General features: G+C 38.7%; 1 protein-coding gene across 1 annotated transcript in view; it reads left to right on the top strand.

Moving 5' to 3' along the window:
- The window catches only part of Brinp1 (bone morphogenic protein/retinoic acid inducible neural specific 1), a 193,026-nt gene extending 171,793 nt beyond the window's left edge, over window positions 1-21,233 (top strand). Inside the window, exon 8 of the mRNA NM_019967.2 lies at window positions 19,459-21,233. Coding sequence (NP_064351.2) covers window positions 19,459-20,596 — 1,138 coding nt within the window. The 3' untranslated portion in view covers window positions 20,597-21,233. The remainder of the gene's footprint in view (window positions 1-19,458) is intronic.
- Window positions 21,234-21,677: the final 444 nt, after the last annotated feature.

Raw genomic sequence — 21,677 nt, 5'->3', positions numbered from 1 at the left:
TTATCTCTGAGGTCCTTCCCACGTCTATGCAAAATAACACTTAGAGTAATCATTCTATTCTGAAATATTGGTAGAAGGTCAGTAATTGAATCTTTGAGCAGAGCTGCTCTCAGATAATGCTAATTAGTCAAATTTAATGAGTACCCTGTAGTTCAAACTATGATCTGCTTTTGCCTGAATATAGAATACCCTCTTAGTAAGTGTCCCAGAATCAACTCTGATCACTTTTCAATTTGTACTCCCAGAAGCCATCAGAATTATTACTTAAGAAGCAGATCTAGCCTTGTCCCCAGTTCACTAAAAGCCATTTGAAAAATACTAATTGTGATGAAAGGAATGGAATTATAAGATGACCTCCAGATCTGACAAAAACTAGTCTGTGACAAGTTATCTTATATATTCTCTCTCTCTCTTCTCTCTCTCTCTCTCTCTCTCTCTCTCTCTCTCTCTCTCTCTCTCTCTCTCTCTCTCTCTCTCTCTTTCTCTCTCTCTCTCTCTCTCACACACAAATACTGTAGCCTCTACCTGTTTTTCAAATCTCAAGTCAGATAGTTCCTTCTGGTTATCTTGTTTCTATGAAAAGTCTGCCTTGTGTCTCATTTCACATGATTTCTTAGCACTGTAACTTTCTGTGTGGATGTTAAATCACAGTCCACCATTATACCATAATTTACTGAGCACAGTACAAAGCTACCAGCAATGTACAAACACCTCTATCAACATATTTTCCCATCTTCATCTCAGAACTTCTTAGCATAGAAACCATATACATTTGGAAAACTTTCCAGTTAGAAAATGAAGTGATTATGTTTTCCGCAGAATGGTGGCATACTGACATCATGATGTCAAAACTGAACATCATCAACGTGCCAGTGAGTTCTATGTTTTCTGAACTCATTGAATGTGTTTGGATTATTATTTTTTCCCTCATTTTGCATCGAAAGATTTAAGACCAAATAAATTAAGTCATTTGGTCAAAGTCACTTCAAGAATTTCTGAAGAAATAAAAGCTAAACTTAAGTCCCTTAGATTGGTAGTTCACTGTAGTAAAATCAAAGCAGCTAGTGTAAATTGTCTTCAACCATTCTGCATGCAAATCTTGCAAAATCTATTACTTTGCACAAACTCCTGTTGAACAAAATAAGGACAAATGAAATGGAGAAGGAGGATGACAAAGGGAACAAAAATAGAATAAAAAGAGGAGGAGAAAGAAGAGAAGAAAGGAAAGGAGGATGGTGAGAAGAAGATTAAAGGAGGAGAATTAATAATAATAATAATGATAAATTTTAAATAAACATAAATAACTATAAACATATTTTAGGGCTTATTATTAAATTTGGCAAAAATGAACTGATGTTCTTCCCAGATATAAGTACTTGATGATAGTGTGACTTATTTTCTACCATTACTTGATTGTTAGAGATGATTATATTGTGAAATAAAGCAGAACAATGCGAGATTATCCATTGAGAATATGTAGCATAATTATTTGCATTTACCAATGACACATGGACTTTGATTTACTTTTATTTCTGAAATCCACATGGCCTTGACCTGGAAGTGCAGGCTATAGCCAAGCACAATGTAATTATACATTGTTGAAATAAAATTCTCTTGGAGACATATGCCTCAGACTCTAGTCCTGGGGCCTTAGCTTCTGAACCCTTGTCAGCTTTTAACATACTTTTTATTCCATTCAGTGTTTAATTGGTGTCTGTGGAAAGATTCTGGCTACCAGAATAATTATTATCTCAATTCCAATGACCCTTAATATCCACACTGGTTCCCACTTGTCTCTCTGAACTTTGCACTTCCTTGTTCTGGACAAAATCTCCATAGACTTCTGAAGTGGGACAAAGAGCTTTGGGGACTAATATTTTATTGAACTCAAGTTAGTTTCTAATTTATTAGAATGAGAGTCTAGGCCATGACATTCATTAGGCGTGTGACCTTCAGAAGACTCTGAATCTGCCTATGTACTCTGTTTTCTCATCTGTAGTCAGGGTAAGAAAAGGTACCACACAGAGTCAGTGGCCCAGTCCAATTATATGACAACTGTATATAACATGTAAAGAAATGCAGAGATGGATATGAACATAATCAAGAACAAAGCATAATGCACCTTAGAGCTGTGATTCCCAAACTTCCTAATGCTGCTTTGTAATACCGTTGTCCTGTTGTTGTGACCCCAATCATAATATTATTTTGCTGGTACTTCATAATTGTGATTTTGCTACTGTTATGAATTGTAATTCAAATATCTGATATGCAAAATATGTGATAAGCAGAATATCTGATATGCAGAATATCTGATATGCAACACCCAAAGGGGTCAGGGGCCACAGAGAATGAGAAACGTTGCCCTAGGGCAGGAATGTAGACACGATTTCTCCTTCTAAGATGTGGCTCTTTGTGTTGTATAAGATAAAATATGAGCCTAGCAAAATGTAATCCTATGATGAAAATGATAGAAATTAGGATTCTCAGCCCTACAGATTCAGACACGTCAAGATCTAACAGCATTTACCTTTGAGGAAAATTAGACTCAGGATTTCTATATGTGGTTATGAATGTAAACCTATGCTCTTACCCTCAAAAGCCAGCAATAAAACATTTAATGTGGCATGTTTAGCATATGGCAAGAAAACTAAAGCAAGTCCTCTAACCAGATCATGATGGAGTGCGAAGGTTGTTAATTGGAAAAGAAAAGGAAGAAGTAAAGTTGAGTGAAAGAAGACATTGCACATGCTACCTATATACATGTTCTATAATGCAAATATGATTCATATAATGAACAATTTTATTCTAACATTTAGTGTATAATCGTTGCCAATCTTTTGGAAATTGAGCCAAACCCATTTTAAGGGGGTTCATATATTCAGTCTGACATTCCGCAAACATCCTTATATAAACTATATTAATAATTATGCAGTATTTTCACATTAGTCTATTCTGTTTAGAATTATAACAAACAGTGTAAATGAATGTCTTTAGAATTTTTATGAACTCTTCAAATCCTTCTTAGTTTTTATTTAAATTAATTGCCTTTATTGCTATTAACTGGTTCATATTAAATTTTGCTACATAGTTCAAATTAGTTTTTCCACAGCCCGGAGAAAGCAACTTAGACATCATTGATTTATTTTATTATTATCTCCATGCCATCATGATACAACTCATATAAGCAGATCCAAGAAAATACAGCCAGGAAAATTCTGAGTGACATGAGACCCTCTACCACCTTATGTGGTAGAAGGGAGAGTCAGTTTTCTGGCAATAATTGGTACAGAAGTCTGTTCTGAGAGCCTTTCCCACTGGGGATAGAAGCACCTAGTCCTTCTTTTGTAGCGTTTTATGAGTATTTTTCTTAAATTTTTTATTAATTCTTTGAGAATCTTGAATCTTGTATGTTGACCATATTTATCCCCATCCCTCAACTCCTCCAACATCCATCCTTGCTTCTTACCAACACAACTTTCTATGGCCATTTCCCCTATAACCTCTAGCGTCCAACTTGTATTTTCCACATACTCTTAGATGCATGACCATCCTCTAGAACACAGTTGACGTACCAGATATCACACCCTTTAAGAAAACTAAAATAAACTGAGTAGGTCTGTGTGTGTGTGTGCATGTGTGCACGTGTGTGGGGAGGGTATGTCTGCTGTAAGTGTGAATGTAATGGGTAGAGCAAGAAGCCAACCTTGGATGTCTTCTTTTGTAACTCTCCACCTTATTTTTGTGGGATAAGGTATTTCTTTGAACCTGTATCTCAGTGGTTTGACTAGACATGTATCCTCCTGTCCCTGTCTTTCCAGATCTGAGATTGTAGGCATGCACTGGCACACCTAGATTTTTATATTGATTCTGTGAGAATTCAAACTCTTGACCTTATGTTTTCTCAGTTAACATTTTAGAGATTAAGTGATATTGCCAGTTCCTTAATGTGTAGGTTCTAAGGAACACTTGGTCCACTGTCCTGGCTTGCAATATTCCTTTACAGAAATTTACATGCCATTCTTTCTAATAGGATCACATTTGCAATTGTATGCTTCATTCCATATTTCCCCCATTTGAATATAACTTTTCTGAGGGCAGAGAATTTAATGTTTGTTGTTGTTGTTGTTGTTCTCTGTTTTTATCAGCGGATATATCCTCAGCAGCAGGTAGTATGCCTGCCACATGATAACACGCCATTTACTGAACTTTGAATGGAAGTTGAGAGATGCTATTTCAACTTCCAGTGTCAGCAATGGTTTTCCTATTTAAGAAAACAGGATTTACTTATTTACTTGTGAACAGGTAAACTATATCTTCCAAAAATAGGAAATCGGAAGTCAGGATAATGGTTTACAAAATTTGAAATTAATTCAGCTCATGGCTTTGTAAGCAGTTGTGTTCATTCTTATGAAATTATGAACTGTATGTCCTTTGATCCTAACTATTCTCACCTGTAAATTGATATAGTGGCAAAAATCCCTTCAGAGGTCAACTGTGAGGATGAATCACGATTTTAGATGATGTTTGTAGTGAACAACAACAACAACAACAAAAAAAAAGGTCAATACATGCTAGTCCTTTCTGCAATTGCCCTTACTGTTAGATCCCTGTGCTGGAATGGACTTATCTATGCATTAAATGTTTTTACATTGAGTTATAATATCATTGTTTTGGTGGTAGAAAGAAATTGTGTGAGAAAAATTGAAGGGAAATTGTGATTTAATAGCATTCAATGGAAGTCATTTTAATAAGAACTTTCAAAAACAATGGGCTGCCTTTTGGAAATATAGGATTTATATTGCATCCCTCTGTTGATATGGGTTAACACTTGTTAGACTGCTATCTGAGACACACTTAGCTGAGACCATTTCAATATACATGATTGGACTAACCCCAGTTATATCTGACTGAGTAGATCTGGGATGCATTCCAGGTCCTCGGTGATACTGATATGGTTGATTTTAAAATCCCATACACATTTTACTAGAAGACCTTGGTCTTGTGAAGATTTTATGCCCCAGTACAGTGGAATGCCACACTAGGAAGCAGGAGTGGGTGGGTTGGGGAGCAGGGCAGGGGGAGGGTATAGGGAATAGCATTTAAAATGTAAATGAAGAAAATATCTAATATATATCTAATAAAAATATAAAAAAAGAAGACTCTACTCATTGCTACACATATAGTTTCACCTTAGTGCATCTACTTGGTTCAGAGGACACAAAAATGACTACATGAATTCTACAGGATGTTAGAAAGGGGAGAAAAACAGGAAGGAATGCCCATGATTCCATGATACAGTAAATTTACATACTAGAGAATTAAAATATAAACTAAACAGAGAAGTGACAAAAATCTAGGTATTTCTCAAAATGGTCTTAGACAAAGAAACTAAATCCAGAAGAAAAATTATCCTCCAGCCTGTCAATTGTCCTGGCTGTCAAAGCCTGTGGTTTCCTCTCCTGTCTAGAGAGACCCTCATTCTTCAGATAGTCTTTCAGAGACAGAAAATTCCAAACTCTTCTGCATATGCAGTTGCTAATGCATTGTATTGCTCAGCTAGCATCTCAACTGAGAGGTAGCATAACGTCCAACCTGCAGCTGTTAATTTGACAGCAGGAAGGTGCCCCATCTCTAGTATAATTTTGGAGTAAATTTAGCTGAATTAATTTGTGGACAATCCAAATCTTGAAGAAAGATCTATTTCCAAGGCAAAGCCCTCCAATATAGGTTGTTTTAAAGTTTGTAAAGGGCTCCGTATATTGATGGTTGTATCTATTCCTTACAATAACTTGTTGAAAAGTAAGAAGAAGTTTATTATTCTCTTATAGTGAAAAAAACATATTTGACTTCATTTTCTGACTCGCTCATGATTATGGCATATGACTCCTCCAATGGTAATCTTGCATGGGTCTGGTCCACTGAACTTGTCCCCAAATGATTTATATTTGTGTTTATAATGCAGCATCATTTATTGCTACATCTAGTCCTTCATTCAAGAGATCTTTAGTGAATATTTGCTAAAGTGAGACACCATAGACTTTATACATGAAGCACTGAAAGGATGAAGAAAACAGTAGATGCCCTTATTCTGAGCTACTTGAAATCTAGCATATTTAATGACATTCAAAGGACAAAATGACTACAAATTATAAATCTGTATGTTCTTTCTGGAAGGAAATCTAGAAGATCTAACTGAAACCCACTCATTTTATTAAAGGATATAAGAAAATAGAATAGAGAAATGTCATGATCAGAGTATAAGTGAATTAGCTTGTAATTGCTTTATAGTGAATTACCACAAATATAGAGGCTGAAATGATAGATGCACAATCTTACAGTGTTCATGGGTTTGAGTGTGATTGTGATATAGTTAAAAGCGCTTATTCCTCATAGATAAAAATATAAGAATTGGCCAGAGTATGTGATTACCTATTAAAATCCATGGGGAAGAATACGCATCTAAGTTCCTTCCTATTATATGCAGTTATTGGACCCAGGTTATCACTCCCTTGTTTCTGGCTATGTTACAATCCAACCTCATATTTGTTATTTGTACACTGTCCATCCCTCTTCAAAGGCATGAGTAGCATGTTTTACATAGTTTCAGATGATTCTGACTTAGAAAGTATTTTATCTTAATCAACAAAACTAATTAGGATAGAGACTTCCAGGTAAACTCCTCATCGTTGGGATATATGTATATACAGACACACACACACACACACACACACACACACATACGTATATATGTGTATGTATACATATATGTGTGTGTGTGTGTGTGTGTGTCTGTGTGTCTGTGTGTGTGATTACTGAAGCAACCACCTATCATATTGACAGTGGTAGGAGGTTGGATCTTGAAAAACAGGGGGCACTAAGGAGGCATATTTAGAACTCTCCCTCATGTAGGAATATTAACCAGCTCACAATCAAATAGAGAAAAGATATATTGAGTTTTCTTTTGAGTGCATAGCATATATACTGTTCAGAATACTTATTTTTCTATAACAAACTGACCCATAATTAGAGTCTTAAAACAAGAATCACTATCTAAGCTCATGATCTGTTGTTAGATTTTCAAGCCTGTATTATTAAAGCTATTGTGTTCTCCCTGTAGTAAGCTGTAGTTGCTCAGTTGTGTACAACTAATAGATGCCCTGACATAGAGATTCTAAGAAGACCCCAATAGTTCATATGTAGAGGTGGTCAGAAGACTGTGTTCCATTGATCAACTATTCATCTTTGGTTTCTCTCCATGTTCTTCTTCATCTGCATGGCAAGGTTGTTCAGGTGGGTCTCTGATCATCAAGAGGTATTTTTCCAACGAACAGGAGATGATATGTGCTCGCTGCTTCAGGTCTAGCTGCATAAAAAGGGTGTATCTTTTCTACCCTATTTTATTAATAAAAGAAGTAGTGTAATCTACCAAGATTCCAGAAGATAACCGGTATTCTGTCTCTATAGGAAGTATACGAACAGAACATGGTCTATATTGCTTTATTTTTCTAGAACAATCCGTGTTACAAGAGAAGGAAGCACAAGCCTTATAGACCCTGTGAGGAAACATTTCATAACATAAAATTGACCTTTAAACTTAGCTACTCAAAATTATTTTAGTGAGTTTATTTTAATATTTAAAGCTACTGCTAAATGCTTCTCTGAGGTATATGGTTTGCTGTTTCTTTTAATTATTGTTGTCTTCCTTTATTGGTTTTCCTAGAGGATGATTATAGGGGATAATTTCCCATAAGCTGCCATCTAATTTTCATCTTCTGTGGGTGTATATGCAGTGTGGGTACCAGAAGAGGGAGAGTACATTTTGGAAGTGACTGAGCATTCTAATTATGAAAAAAAAATCCCCAAGTATACATTCTACAACTGAATGAATACCATAGAAAATAATCACTGGACTCCTGTCAGAAAGGCATAAAGTACTTGAAGTCTATAAACTCCTATCCTGACTGGGAGGAGGGGCTCAAAGTGCTATTTCCTGTCTCCTAAAATTAGTGTCTTCAGGGCCAATGTCCAGCAGTCTCCTAACAATAAGATTATTTCCTCTCTTGAATGCACAATAATCTAGGTAGAGTGACGGTTCCTCTGGAGAAAGCTTAAAGGAAGATTAACAGTGTTATTTTGGGCAATGTGCAAATTCTGTCTTGAGGGGAAGATTTGAGTTGTAGATTTCCAGTTACAATTTGTATAAGCTCAAGAAAATCACCTAATGTTTCTAGTCTTAGTTTTCCATCTATTTTGTGGTTTAGATCTTGCCCAAGCATCGTTTATATTCGTGGTTTTGATGTTCTGCCACTATAGTTTCATCAGCAGTTCCACTCACAAAACAAAACAAAACAAAACAAAACAAAACAAAACAAAACAAAAAGGCAAAACAAAAAAATGCTACTTAACAGATCTTGACTACTCATTTTCTTGTGTGTGAATGCGCATGTGTGTGTGTGTGTGTGTGTGTGTGTGTGTGTGTGTGTGTGTTGAAGGTTATACTTTAGGTGACAATGACTTATTCTGAGTGTGTATTAAACTGTCTTATTAAATAAGAGGTTCAGGTCCACAAATAAATGCAACACAGCCCGGGGCAGCTGTCTGTCAATCACTGGAGACTAAGAATTTCTTCCCAACTATGTAGCAATGAAGCTTTGAGCTAGGAGTATTTTGGGCATTTCTTATCTATTTATGGAACAAAAAAATGGCAATGCGTTCCAACACTCTGGTAACCCAAGGGAGTACAATTAGAAAGGGGCTGGAAGATGGAGTCCTGAAGCTCATTTGCAGCAGTGTGCAGGATTTATCAAGCCCAAGATTGGTAGAGACATCTCCATTTTCACCAATGTTTGTCATTCTATATTTGTAGCTAATAGGGCAGTTTACTCACTTCCCTGACGTAAGACAAGAAAATAAGTATTTCCAGTTGCTTTATATTGTTTTTTGTTTCTTCTTTTTCTTTGTCTCTCTTTTTCCTGAGGCTCGGAAGTTGCTTTTTATTTGGATTAGAATCTAAAGGCTCGAGGGATTGAGTCAGAAATAGAACTGAGTTCTCACAATCTTTGTGGATAGGTCTTTCTTTTGTTTTGTTTTTAATCTTCCTTCAGAAATATCCTCCCATGTTGCTTCCCACACTGAAACATTTTTCGAGTCTGCACATGGGTGAGTTATAGCCTCAGTTTTGTGACAAGTAAATCATGACCATTAAGCTATCTCTTCTCTTCTTCTGAACCTCAGGTTTTTGTAATGTTAAAATGACATTTGTAATCCTTCCTTTATCCAGCAAAGGAGAGACTCAACTTATTAAGATCAAAGATAAGTATTAAGCAGATAAACAAAAGACCTGAAAAGTTTGATGGTCATATAAACGTGGTGTAGGTACAGTCTACTAAATGCTATTGCTCTGGATATTTTAAAGGAGCTATTTGGCAAATGTGGATGTTTTGAATTGGCAAATGTCTTACAAAATTATTGTATCTTTACAGAAAGGTCAAATCATGTAAGTGCATGACTCCCTTCCACCTCTGACTCCAGCAATAATGGTTGTGACATATGCATGTGCACAAGTATGTATACACACACACATACACACACACACACACAGAGAGAGAGAGAGAGACAGAGAGAGAGAGAGAAAGAGAAGAATTAAAAATTATCATATACCAAGTAGGAAGAACTGCATCCATATACATACAAACAGCAATAAATAGACTGAGGACTGTGTGTGTATGTGTGTGTGTTTATGAAACAATGGCAATTAAAGAAAAAAGAAATCATGATTTCCTGAGGGAGCAAGGTGGAGGAGTAGGGAATATGATTTAATTTTGTTTTAATTTTAAAAATAAAAATATAAACACACATTTGTATGGATATATGTACATATACACACATATAGGGCTCTATCTATCTACTCATATAGACAAATATCTGTCTATCTCTAATGCCATCTCATCTATATGTATCTATAAGTACATTGGGTCATATCTTCATTAAGATAATCCATGTCTACCACTGTCTTTTGTGGGCACATTTACTATAGATGTACTCTGTTTCGTATAAAAATATTAATTAGCTAATTAGTATAATTAATTGACACAATAATTTGTAAGTATGCAAGTGTGATTGCAGCGGTGCACAAGTGGAGGTCAGGTTACCACCTTCTACTATGGGTTTCAGGGCTTGAATTCAGGTTGTTAGGGAGAGTATCATGCACCTTTAACTTCTGAGCCATCTCATTGGCCCAGTTCTGCCTTTTAAAATTAGCACAAACTCTTCTTTGGTTTTTCCCACCTTTTAACTTTTTTTAAAAAAAATTACCATTGTTTGCTTTGTGGAACTATGGTTGACTCAACCCCCAGGAGATTCCAAGCTGTGTGCTATTTTGGTGCTGATAATTTTTTACATGTTCTCCAGGTTTGGGCTGCAATGAATACTGAAGCAATGTTAATGCATGCCTGTTAGGGTACGTGTGTTGTTGTTGTTGTTGTTGTTGTTGTGGTTGTTGTTGTTGTTGTTGTTGTTATTGTGTACTACTTGGGATAGAATTGCTGCCACACATATGCTAATATATATGTTTTGCTAAATATTCAAGCGGACTGTTTTCTTCTCTCTTCTTGTTAGAACTTATCTCTTTCCTGTCCTGCAGAGGGAAGTTGCATTGGCTATATACCTTTGCAATATTTAGCACTTTCCTTTGGCCAATTTAAATTTTATCTGAGCTGTTCATCTGAAGTTGTATATCATTTGAATTTTAGCTTATATCATCTTAATGATGAACAAAAGTAGAGATTCACAGGATTATTAGCTTTTTAAATAACCACTTTGTAAAATGAACTGTCTGCTTCTATCATTTTCCCATGCTCCATTTTTGCTTGTGGCTTGTTCTTACTGAGTTATAGGACTTTATGTGGTGTCTTAATCCATTCAAAATTCTATAAATGTCATAGCCTGCATTGCTCATAAGCAACTAAATCTCTGTGTTCTGAAGGCCTAGAAATCCAAGACCAGGAAATTCTTACAAATATCTAAGGAAGACTTTCTGATCCTTGTAACTATATTCTCATAATAGAAGATTTCACAGGTCTTCTTATGTATAACAGCATTAATTTCATGCATGAGAACTGCATTCGCATGGACCCATCACCTTAAAGCTCCCTCCTTCCAAAACTATGTCTTTGAAAATAGAGCTGTCAGTTGTCTCATTTGGGGACACAAATAATCTGACCATGGTTTGAATTATGAATGTATGAATGCAATCTTTTATTAGCTGGAGGTGCATTAATGTATTTTGCTGTCTCTAATTCTGTTTTCTTTCTCTTTCTTTTTCTTTTTTTTTTTTTTTTTTTTGGCTGGGTATTGTTTAATCTTAGTATGTTTCTATTAGCCAATATTTTTTTGTGTGTGTGTGTAGTAACTGCTCTAAAGAGATATCTTCTTGCCTTCATTTTTGTTGAATTGTTTAGTCCTTGTTGCTGTTCACTTTTCACACATCTTCCATCATTTGATTTAACTTGGAGGAGTAGAAGCAGTTCCTCTCAAAATTTCATTGTTTAATATCAGCAGTTAACTGACCTACCAGTACTTGTTAAATTTTTTCTCCCTTGTAGTTTTCAATCTGTAATTACTGATTTCAAAGGAACCATTTAACATGTGAACTCAAGGGGAACACAATCACTGTTTTCATAAGAGATCTTGTGCACCTACTGTAAGTCTGAATCTTCTATACATTCTCTTATCTGATGCTCAGAGTGACCTTGCAAAGAGTGCACTATTATTCTATTCTGTACTGGAGACAACAGACTCTTTAAAAGGACAAGCGATTAGTTCAAGGTTAAATAATGTACTCATTAGGATTCAATACCATTATTTTTCCCCTTTGAGTACAATACCCACATCTAGTCTAGATCTTTCTTATGCAAGCATTCTAGTGGCAAGGTTCATTAGAACTGTGGAAAATGAGCAAACAGTTAAACTAGAGTATTAGACTACAATCATTTGTGCTGCTTTAGTAACATAGAAAAAAATTTTTTTAAACCTGGGACATTTACCCTCAATAATGATAATGGCTAATCATTCTAACTTCCTTGCACTGAAAATTCTCAGAATCTTTTCATTTTTAACTCAGTTCTTAAGACAAAGTGCAAGGTAATTAATTATTATGCTCATTTGGCAGAGAAGACAACTGAGATTCATGGGTTGGAAGGGTGGCTCAATTGGTAAAATGCATCACTAGCACCCACATAAACACAAAGCCTGCATTATTAATTCATGCTTGTAATCCCACTCCCAAGAAAACAGAGAAATGGTAGATCCTGACAACCAAATGGCTGGCAAGCCTAGACTCATCAGTGAGCTTTGGATCCCAGTGGAAGAACCTGTCACAGAAAACAAGGTGTGGGCTTTTGAGAAAATATTGGTTAGTCTATGGCTTCCATGTGCATGGTACCTTATGTAGGTATAAACATACACACAGAGAGAGAGAGAGAGAGACAGAGACAGAGAGAGAGAGAGAGAAAGAGAGAGAGAGAGAGACTAAAACACTGGGTGCAAGAATGTACACAAATGAAGGAAGAATAAGAGGAAGAAGGAAGAATGATTGTCAGAGAGCTCAAGTGACTCATTCAAGGACAAATATCCAAGGTCAAATAGACTTAGTGCAAAGTACAGTTCTTCCTTAACTTATTTCAACCCTCTGATCACCCAGAGCATCGACCTACATGATCACTGTCTCATTTCAAGGTTACAGCAGGCCACTGGGCTCTGGTTTGCACTTTTTTCTTCCATCGGCTTTTATTGTGCTGCATATGTGCTGCTCAGGACAAATAACCAACTCTGACAGCATCCACATGGGAGCACCTGCTGCTTTTAGTCCTTCTTTCATCTCTGAGCAGCTCTTGCTCCTTCTATCATCTGTCTTCAGTACTTCTATGCCCCAAAGCAAAACTCAGAATTTGAATATGCAGCTGATGTTGCCTGTCACCTCCTTCCAGACACAGAACAGTGTAATTGCAAAAATTGTTTCATAATCCTCCCCAATTAAGCTGCTGACAACCTAATTTGAAAGGCCAGGTTGGATTCTTCCTTTGCAGGTACCTTGCCCTCTTTCTCTTTTCACCCTCACCCCTGCCCTCTGCAAGCATATTTACAGACTTCACTCTAAGCTTCCAACTAGAAAATGTCCTCAGCATGGAATGAGACTGTAAAACTCTCCTTTTGGTCATTACTTTGCCACTGATATGCTCTATTCAATGAGGCTCTGGCCTCATGTGAAGAACTGAGGACAAACAGGCTGTTAAGGCTATAGAAGGAGCTTAAATAGGGCAATGATTAAAAGGTAAATATTTGTCCAGGGAAACTGATAAGCAGAGTGGACCTGATGGTTATTTATAATTGAGATGGCAAAGCCATGAACAGTACTCCAGGCATCTGACCTTACAGACATGTGTAGGTTTGAAGAGCACCATTCTTTCTGGTCTTGCAGAAGTATAGCTGGACACACACACACACACACACACACACACACACACACACACACACAGAGACACACACAGAGAGACACACAAACACACAAAACTTCACACCCACCCTAGCATATATATGCATGCACATTCATGTGCACAAACAGTCATACATACAAGCATACACACATTCGAAATCCATAAAGAAAAGTGCATACCAGACACTAGGAGTAAGTTCTTGTCTCCCAGTTTTAGCCTATCTTCTGCACAATATACACTTCTCTGGAGCAATGAAAATGTACCTAGACACCAATTACAATGTCAAAGAAACATCTAAAAAGACACACATGGGCATAAATAAAAGAGTAATTTGAAATTCCACTTTATTCTTTGTTCATTTCTTCTGTTCTTAAAGAAACACACTTTTATTGAACAAATAGACCTTACGGATTATAGTTTTGTATTTTAGCCTAGATTTCTTCCCCTGTCCTCTGTAACATTCTCTTGGCACTAGATTTGTATGATCTTCCCTAAAATGCCACAGGCCAGGCACCGCATTCCCAGCTTAGGCAAAACCTCCAATTAAAATCAGCAGGGAGGTTGCTTGAATTAGGAATCCCAGCCAGGGCTCCCCAGCCTGATGGTTCAGAATGGGAGATGTGAGCCTTTAAACAACGGATGGGAAACCCTGGGAGGCAAAGCCTCTGTCCTCCAAATGACAAGGGACTCATGCTCTGTCTCTGGGAGACCTGTCAGGTTGCCAGAACATCCTGGCTGTGGCAAAGACAGGACCCGCAGGGAAGCAGCTGAGATGTCTCCAGGGTTCTGAGAGTGGTTTATATCCGCTCTGGGGTTTAGAGGGCAAGCGATATATACTGTGATCATTGAGAGTATACCGAGATTATATTTAGAAATCTTGAACTCTGGCCATGTCTATGCTGTGTGACCATGAATGAGTGACAGTCCTTCTCTGGCTTCAAAACCCTTATCCCTGACATGGAAATCAGACCCAAATCGTACGGCATGTCAGTGATGTGAGGATGAAGAGATAGCTGCCTTGATCTAGGAGGTACACAGACTGTTTGCTGTCCATCTCGCCAACTCAGGGGCCGTGGCATTCAGTTCTAAACATGAGAGAGATGGGCTTTTAATTTGAATGGCTTTTATTAAAATTTCTCTGCTTTTGTGGTCCAACCTAGTTTATCTGAAGCCACTGTGAGTGCTAATAGATCAAGTACCAGATTTTTTTTCCACTTTAGAAGAGAACATGCAGCTTACTGCCCTCTTTACTCATTTCTCTCTCTCGCTCCCTATCTCTTACCTCCTCTCCCTCCAGTTCTCACCTTCCCTCCCTTCATTCCAACCCCCATCAGAATGAATTGAGCATCTCATTCAACAGAAAGCTGCTGATTTGGCTGCAAATGGAAGATGCTGTAGCTTCACCCCCAGAAACACAGAAAAGCGTTTTAAAGCATGGTTCTTACGGCCTCACACTCACTGCATAACAGTGGGTCTGTGTGAACACTGTGAGACCCTCCCGTGCAGAACTGGCCTATTAAGCTATTTCCCTGTCGCCAAAGTTGAGACAGCTGTCACTAGCTAGCCTGAGGAATGGTATTTATAGATCACAGTCCCTCCTACCGCTGGTGCCCATCCTCTCCCTGTGCATTCATCAGAGAGGCCCAATTATCTCTAAATGGAAGAGAGAGACCTTGAAAGGTTCAGAGGAAGCAAGGGATGTGGTAATAGATTCTTACATGATCAAACTCTGTATTTCCCCATGTGTTCCATTTGTTTGTCTTCTTATGGCAACGTCTACCTGTTTGTTCTCCTTATTGTTTTAATAGCAGACTATGGTTTATAGCACAAAGTGTACCCACAGCTGATGCACAAGGTTAGTATTTGAATGGTATGCCATTTCATCTCTCAAGTCCTCTTCTGTCACACCACAGATGACACTCAGGGGAACGGTGCACCTGAATACCTCCTATCACCACCTAGATGATATTTCTATGGTAAAGCATAGAAATCCCTCCATTGGTTTAGGATTCCACCTTCAGTGACCTTTTTTATCATTCAAATCACTGGGTGGAGATGGAGAAGGTATGGGGGATTATTTGGATTAAATAAAGCTGATGTTGGAAGTTGCCAGTATTAAAAAAAAAAAACAAAAATTAGTAAATACGCTTCAAATGGGCTGAGCTTATCTTTCACATTTTGGTCTTCTCAAATGAAGGACTGAAAAGCAACAGGATGCTCAATGAAAGTGGGAGTTAAAAATCATTAATAATGCTGCTCTCTCTGTCTCTGTCTCTCTCTGTCTCTCTCTCTATCTCTCTCTGTCTCTCTCTCCCTTTCTCCCTCTCTCTATCTCATGCTCTTTTCCTTTATAGAAAAGGAAAAGAATAGATTACTAATCCATGCCCAAGCCTAAGGTCTCTTCCTTGTCCACATTCTCTGAATCTTGTAACTGATAGTAATTTAACCTCTCCTAAACCTGTTTCTATTCCACCCATTGGCTGAGGCATAACACATTATGCCTGTAGCTTCCATGTGCCCTTCTGTCCACCATCTCCAACATGAAGTCCCCTTCTCCTCTCTGTCACCCCACCTTCCCTCTCTGTTTCCTCTTTCCTGGGCCTCGCACTCCTTACACCCCTCCTTCACACCACTTCCCTCTGACTCCTTATGCTCTACCATTAATGCCCCCTTTGATACAGCCCACAACCTCACAATTATTCTGAGCTCAGGAGATGCAGGTGCCATGCAGCCTGCTAATGTGTCTCAGAGGGCCTCTGTCCCCAGTCCCTCCTGCCTGACAAGGCTGGAATCCTAATTCCTCAGCAGCCCTCTTGCTTGTACCAGCATCACCAGGAACTTTCATCTTTTTATTTCCCCCACTGAGGATTCTGAGAGTGCCGCCACAATGAAGCATTGACAGGAGGAGTGGGGGCTGTGGTCCTGACAAAGGGTCCCAAAGATGAGACACGAGAAAGGGGGCGCTCTACGGGGTTATAGAATGCCTTGCAGATGGGAACAGAAGCACTCTAAATGGGGTACTGTGCTGTCACTTGGAGAGGGAGTGACAGGGGCAAGTGTGGGCCATTTGAAAGAGGCATTTTTGAAATAGAGCTCTTGTCAGATGTAACCACGCAATCGCAGCCGCGTGGAGGGCCCCTGCAGCTCACAAAAAATATCAGATGACTCATACCCCAATATTCAGTCAATGTTCTGATTTGGGAGGTGGGAGCCACACAGCTCATTATGATTCTTGCTCCGTTTCCTGAAAGCTGGGCCTGCTGTTCTCCAGGCTGTAATAGGATTGGTCTCACGAAGCAGAGACCAGGGAGGCCTGCGGCTGTGTGGGTGGATGGTATGGAAAACTAATACTGCTGTCCTGAGGGGAAGGGAGAAGTTTGTTTTCCTTTTTCTTTTTCCCCCCTTTTTGTTAATAAAATGTAAGAAGGAAAATATTAATATTCTTTGTTCATTCATTCGGCAAACATTTATAAAGCTAGCTAGGTTGTGTGCTACGTTCTGAGGGAAGAAATGCCCCGCCCTGCCTCCTAAACCTGAGAGGCTGGAGGAGAAACTAGGGATGAGACAAACAGCACAATGCCTTGGGATGTTTTCCGAGAGGTCTTTTTTTTTTTCCTTTTCTTTTTATTTTACCAGATGGAGGGGGTGGTTTTGTGGATTAAACAGGTAGACAGTTTCAAGAAGCTAATTATTCCACCATTTTTCTCAGCTGATAAGTAACTCATTTAAATCCCAAGTCAGCTAGGCAGCCATTTCAACAGTATCCATTTTCAAATGACTACAACAAAATGGCTTCTTTTAGACTTCAGAGCATTCAAGAGAGTACTCAGAACCTTCAAAGGAAGAGCTTATTCTCTGAGATATGAGCACTGTGTACTCTTACATTTTTTTCTCTTTTTTATAATTGCTGTATCCTAGACTTCTCTCCGCAGTTTAAATATATCTTCTCAGCATCCCTGTACCAGCCTCTTGAGACAGACCTTATTATCCCCATTTTAGCAAAGAATACCAAGGATTTAAGAGATGTAATGACTCATTCCCTGTTCCAGGATAGATTTGATTTTTGTTGTTTTTTTTTTCTCTCCCTGACTTAGTTCTGCTTGAACCAACAATATCCGTGCTCATCACCTTAGACTGTCTTATCTCCCCACTGACTTTAGGGGTTTATGATTTTGTGATTGTATGTCAAGAGAATTGCTGCAACAGACAGTTGACTAGCACATCCCACCACAGGATGTGTGGTGGAAATGAGATCCCTTTCTCATTCTCATAGTGCTGAAAGATCATGAACTATGAGCTCCATCATCATCATCATCAATCATCTGCGTCATCACAAATCTTGCTTGGGGTCCTAGTACATTTTATTTAAGACTGTTTTAAAAATTTGGGCTGATAGATAATGCCCAAAGAAAAGCTGATGTGTCAGGAGACTTCTCTTCTTGAGGGCCATATGGTCCATCAGTTTGCCTTGGAGATCCTGTACTCATGCTACCACTCTTTTGCAAGAAGAACAAGAGCTGAATTTTACTAAACCCTTAGTGCCTACCAAATTTATATGTATAATTCACACAAAAAATTGTATAATCCTTACAACAATCCTGTAAGGATTGGTAGGAGGGGTGAGTGGGGAAGCTAAGGAAATTGCCCACTGTCAACCCTGTTCAAGAACAGAGTTTCATCCATTTTATCCATTCACTGGTGAAGCCTAAATCTCAAGTCATTTTCTGGGTGTTTTTGGTAGGCTCAAGTGAGAAACTGGGCATAAAAATCCCTGTGCATAGTAAAGACTGGTGGACAGATATGCAGGACTGTTTGTAGCATGGAGGACAGAGAGGAGGTAACTTCCAAAGAAACATGGAAAAATGAAAGGCCTCTGGGCTGACAGATTTACATATTTTTTTTATTCTTCTGCTGCTTTTTATTGGTTCATGTACCCGTCTTCATTAAAATGTTTTATTGCCTGGAATCTGGGTACAGACACTGGCATCATTCACAGCATGGATTGACAATGTGGAGGGGTTTTAGAAACACAGTTTGTAATAGAAATGCCATACAATTGAGAATTTAGAATACTGGACAACTGAAGAACTTATATTGTTATTGCATATTATGAAAAGCCACTGTGAGAATCATATCATATGATCCATATAGAAGTACTACATGACTTCTATGATACAATGATTATGATGGAATGAAGCTTATTTCTGTTGACAGGGTTGGGCATGCCATATCTTCATCAGTGGAAGGTGTGGAATCCTCTGATGTTGACATAAAAATAAAAATTAAAAACAAGATAGAAAGAAAGAAAGAAAGAAAGAAAGAAAGAAAGAAAGAAAGAAAGAAAGAAGGAAGAAAGAAAGGGAGAAAACATAGAGGGTCACAAATCTTGCCCATGTGAGACTTTCCATGATTTGTTCTCTTCAGAAAGCGTATTTGTGCTCAGAAACTTTATTCCCTAAAACCGATTTCTCAGCGCCTATTGTATAATGGAATAGTTAGAGATAGATAAATATCCTAATAATTAGTAAAATGCCTCCTTTTTATAGATATTCACAAAGAATGTTAGATGTGTAAAGTACAATGTGATATAATAGCTTTAAGACAGTATACAGAATGACAATGTATTTATTAATATATATTCATTCTACATTCTTTTATATTTTAATCTGCTTATTCCTAGGACTTACCAATTAGAGTAGACTGGCTTGCTAGTGAATCTTAGGGATCCTTCTGTCTCTGCCCTCCAAAACCTGTAATTATACATGTGAGCCACCATGCCTACTTTGTCTACATGCATATTGGGAATTAAATTTAAGTCCTCATACTTGCATTGAAAGCATTTTACTAAAAGAAAAATCTAATCTCCACTTTTCTTTCTTTGGGAGGCTCCAACTTGCATGGCCAGTTGTATGATGTACCTCACATTCCTATTGATGGGAGCTAACATTTTCCTTCTTTTTCACAGGACAATTCAACAGTGGCTTGCAAGGGTCCAGTCACTTCTCTATTGCAATGAGAATGGGTTCTGGGGAACCTTCCTGGAAAGCCAGAGGAGTTGTGTGTGCCATGGTAGCACCACACTGTGCCAGCGCCCTATCCCATGTATCATAGGTGGGAACAACAGCTGTGCCATGTGCAGCCTGGCCAACATCTCACTCTGTGGCTCCTGCAATAAGGGCTACAAGCTGTATAGAGGCCGCTGTGAACCACAAAACGTGGACTCTGAGCGGAGTGAGCAGTTCATCAGCTTTGAGACCGACCTGGACTTCCAGGACTTGGAACTGAAGTACCTGTTGCAGAAGATGGATTCACGCCTCTATGTCCATACTACCTTCATCAGCAATGAGATTCGCCTGGATACATTTTTTGACCCTCGGTGGCGCAAGCGCATGTCCCTCACTCTCAAAAGCAACAAGAACCGCATGGACTTTATCCACATGGTGATCGGAATGTCCATGCGTATCTGCCAGATGCGCAACAGCAGCCTGGACCCTATGTTCTTTGTCTATGTCAATCCCTTCAGTGGGAGCCATTCAGAAGGCTGGAACATGCCCTTTGGGGAATTTGGCTACCCTCGTTGGGAGAAGATCCGTCTGCAAAACAGCCAATGCTACAATTGGACTCTCTTGCTGGGCAATCGGTGGAAAACTTTTTTCGAGACTGTCCATATCTACCTACGTAGTCGGACTCGGCTACCCACCCTACGCAATGAGACTGGCCAGGGCCCGGTGGACCTGTCGGATCCCTCCAAAAGGCAGTTCTACATCAAGATCTCTGATGTACAGGTGTTTGGGTACAGCCTGAGGTTCAATGCTGACCTCCTACGAAGTGCCGTGCAACAGGTGAATCAGTCCTATACACAGGGTGGTCAGTTCTATTCCTCCTCATCCGTGATGCTTCTCATGTTGGACATTCGGGACCGAATCAACCGCCTGGCCCCTCCTGTGGCCCCAGGAAAACCCCAGCTGGACTTGTTTTCCTGTATGCTGAAGCACCGCCTGAAGCTGACCAACAGTGAGATTATCAGGGTGAACCATGCCTTGGACCTCTACAACACTGAGATCCTCAAACAGTCTGACCAGATGACAGCCAAACTCTGCTAACCCGGGACCCTTTGCCATGGACTTTCCCTTCTGTTGTGCAAATACAACAGAACAAAACAAAGCAAAACAAAAGAGAACATATACATACATACACATACAGACAGACAGACAGACACACACACGCATACACAAATTTGTAAAATGTAATTAGTATTCAAAGGAAAGGAGGAAAAAACTTCATTTGTTGGAAGCTAACGTGTTCTAGCGACTGTATAAAACCGTGGGGCATGTCTCTTACTTCTATATTCTGTCATGAAGAAGGGTCTCAGAATTGTGTGAAGCTTTGAGTTGGTGGCTTCTTTGGCCTCAGGTGCTGTGTGATGGGGGGGAGAAGGGGAGAGCATATGCAATGAATTGTAAAGACCTCTGCTGTGCAGGTGCTAAGATTAAACACTAAAAGAGAGAGAACAAGCTATATGTAATGTACCTCTGACACTGCCATTTTTCCTTGTGAGAGGAAATGGACGTAGATAAAGAAGATATTTCTTCGGTTAAGATTTCTTTCCTCTTTATGCTTAATTCTTTGTGCTTCTTTTGATGCTCTGCTGGGGATGGGGGTGGTGGGGGTGGTGGGTGCAACAACACTGCAAACTTACCCATATGGCTTCTTTACGTCTCAATAAACTGACACTAAAGGAAAATGGTCCATAGGTGGGGTTGGAAGAACACAAACTGACACAATTATAGAACAGTCAATAAACTTAGAGATTAGCTCTTTAAACTCCTTAGTTTATAAACTAGGGTCAAAGGGAAGCAGCATGCTCATGAATAACCCGATAATAACTGCCCCATAAGAGTTTGACTCTGATAGTCGTATGCCCTTGACAAGACATATTCCTCCTCAGCACTCCAAATTCTTGGCTGTTTTCGGTTTTGAAAATTTTTACCCAAGGGTAAAAGATTTCTCTATCCAAGGTTGTGTTTGGTGATGGTTTTGCTTGGGTAAACAAAAACTTTTCACCTACTTTCCCCAAAAGGAAGTACAGTATCATATTGTTCAGAAATTTTTTCCTAGTAGAGATGGTTTTGACTATAGTCCATGACTGAGTAATAATAGTATTAATAGAAGTTTTGAAGAGTA

The sequence above is a fragment of the Mus musculus genome, chromosome 4 (assembly GCF_000001635.26).
Source record: "Mus musculus strain C57BL/6J chromosome 4, GRCm38.p6 C57BL/6J".
Lineage (NCBI taxonomy): Eukaryota > Metazoa > Chordata > Mammalia > Rodentia > Muridae > Mus > Mus musculus.
Note: the sequence above shows the minus strand (reverse complement) of the source record. Positions and strands in the feature narration are given on the sequence as shown.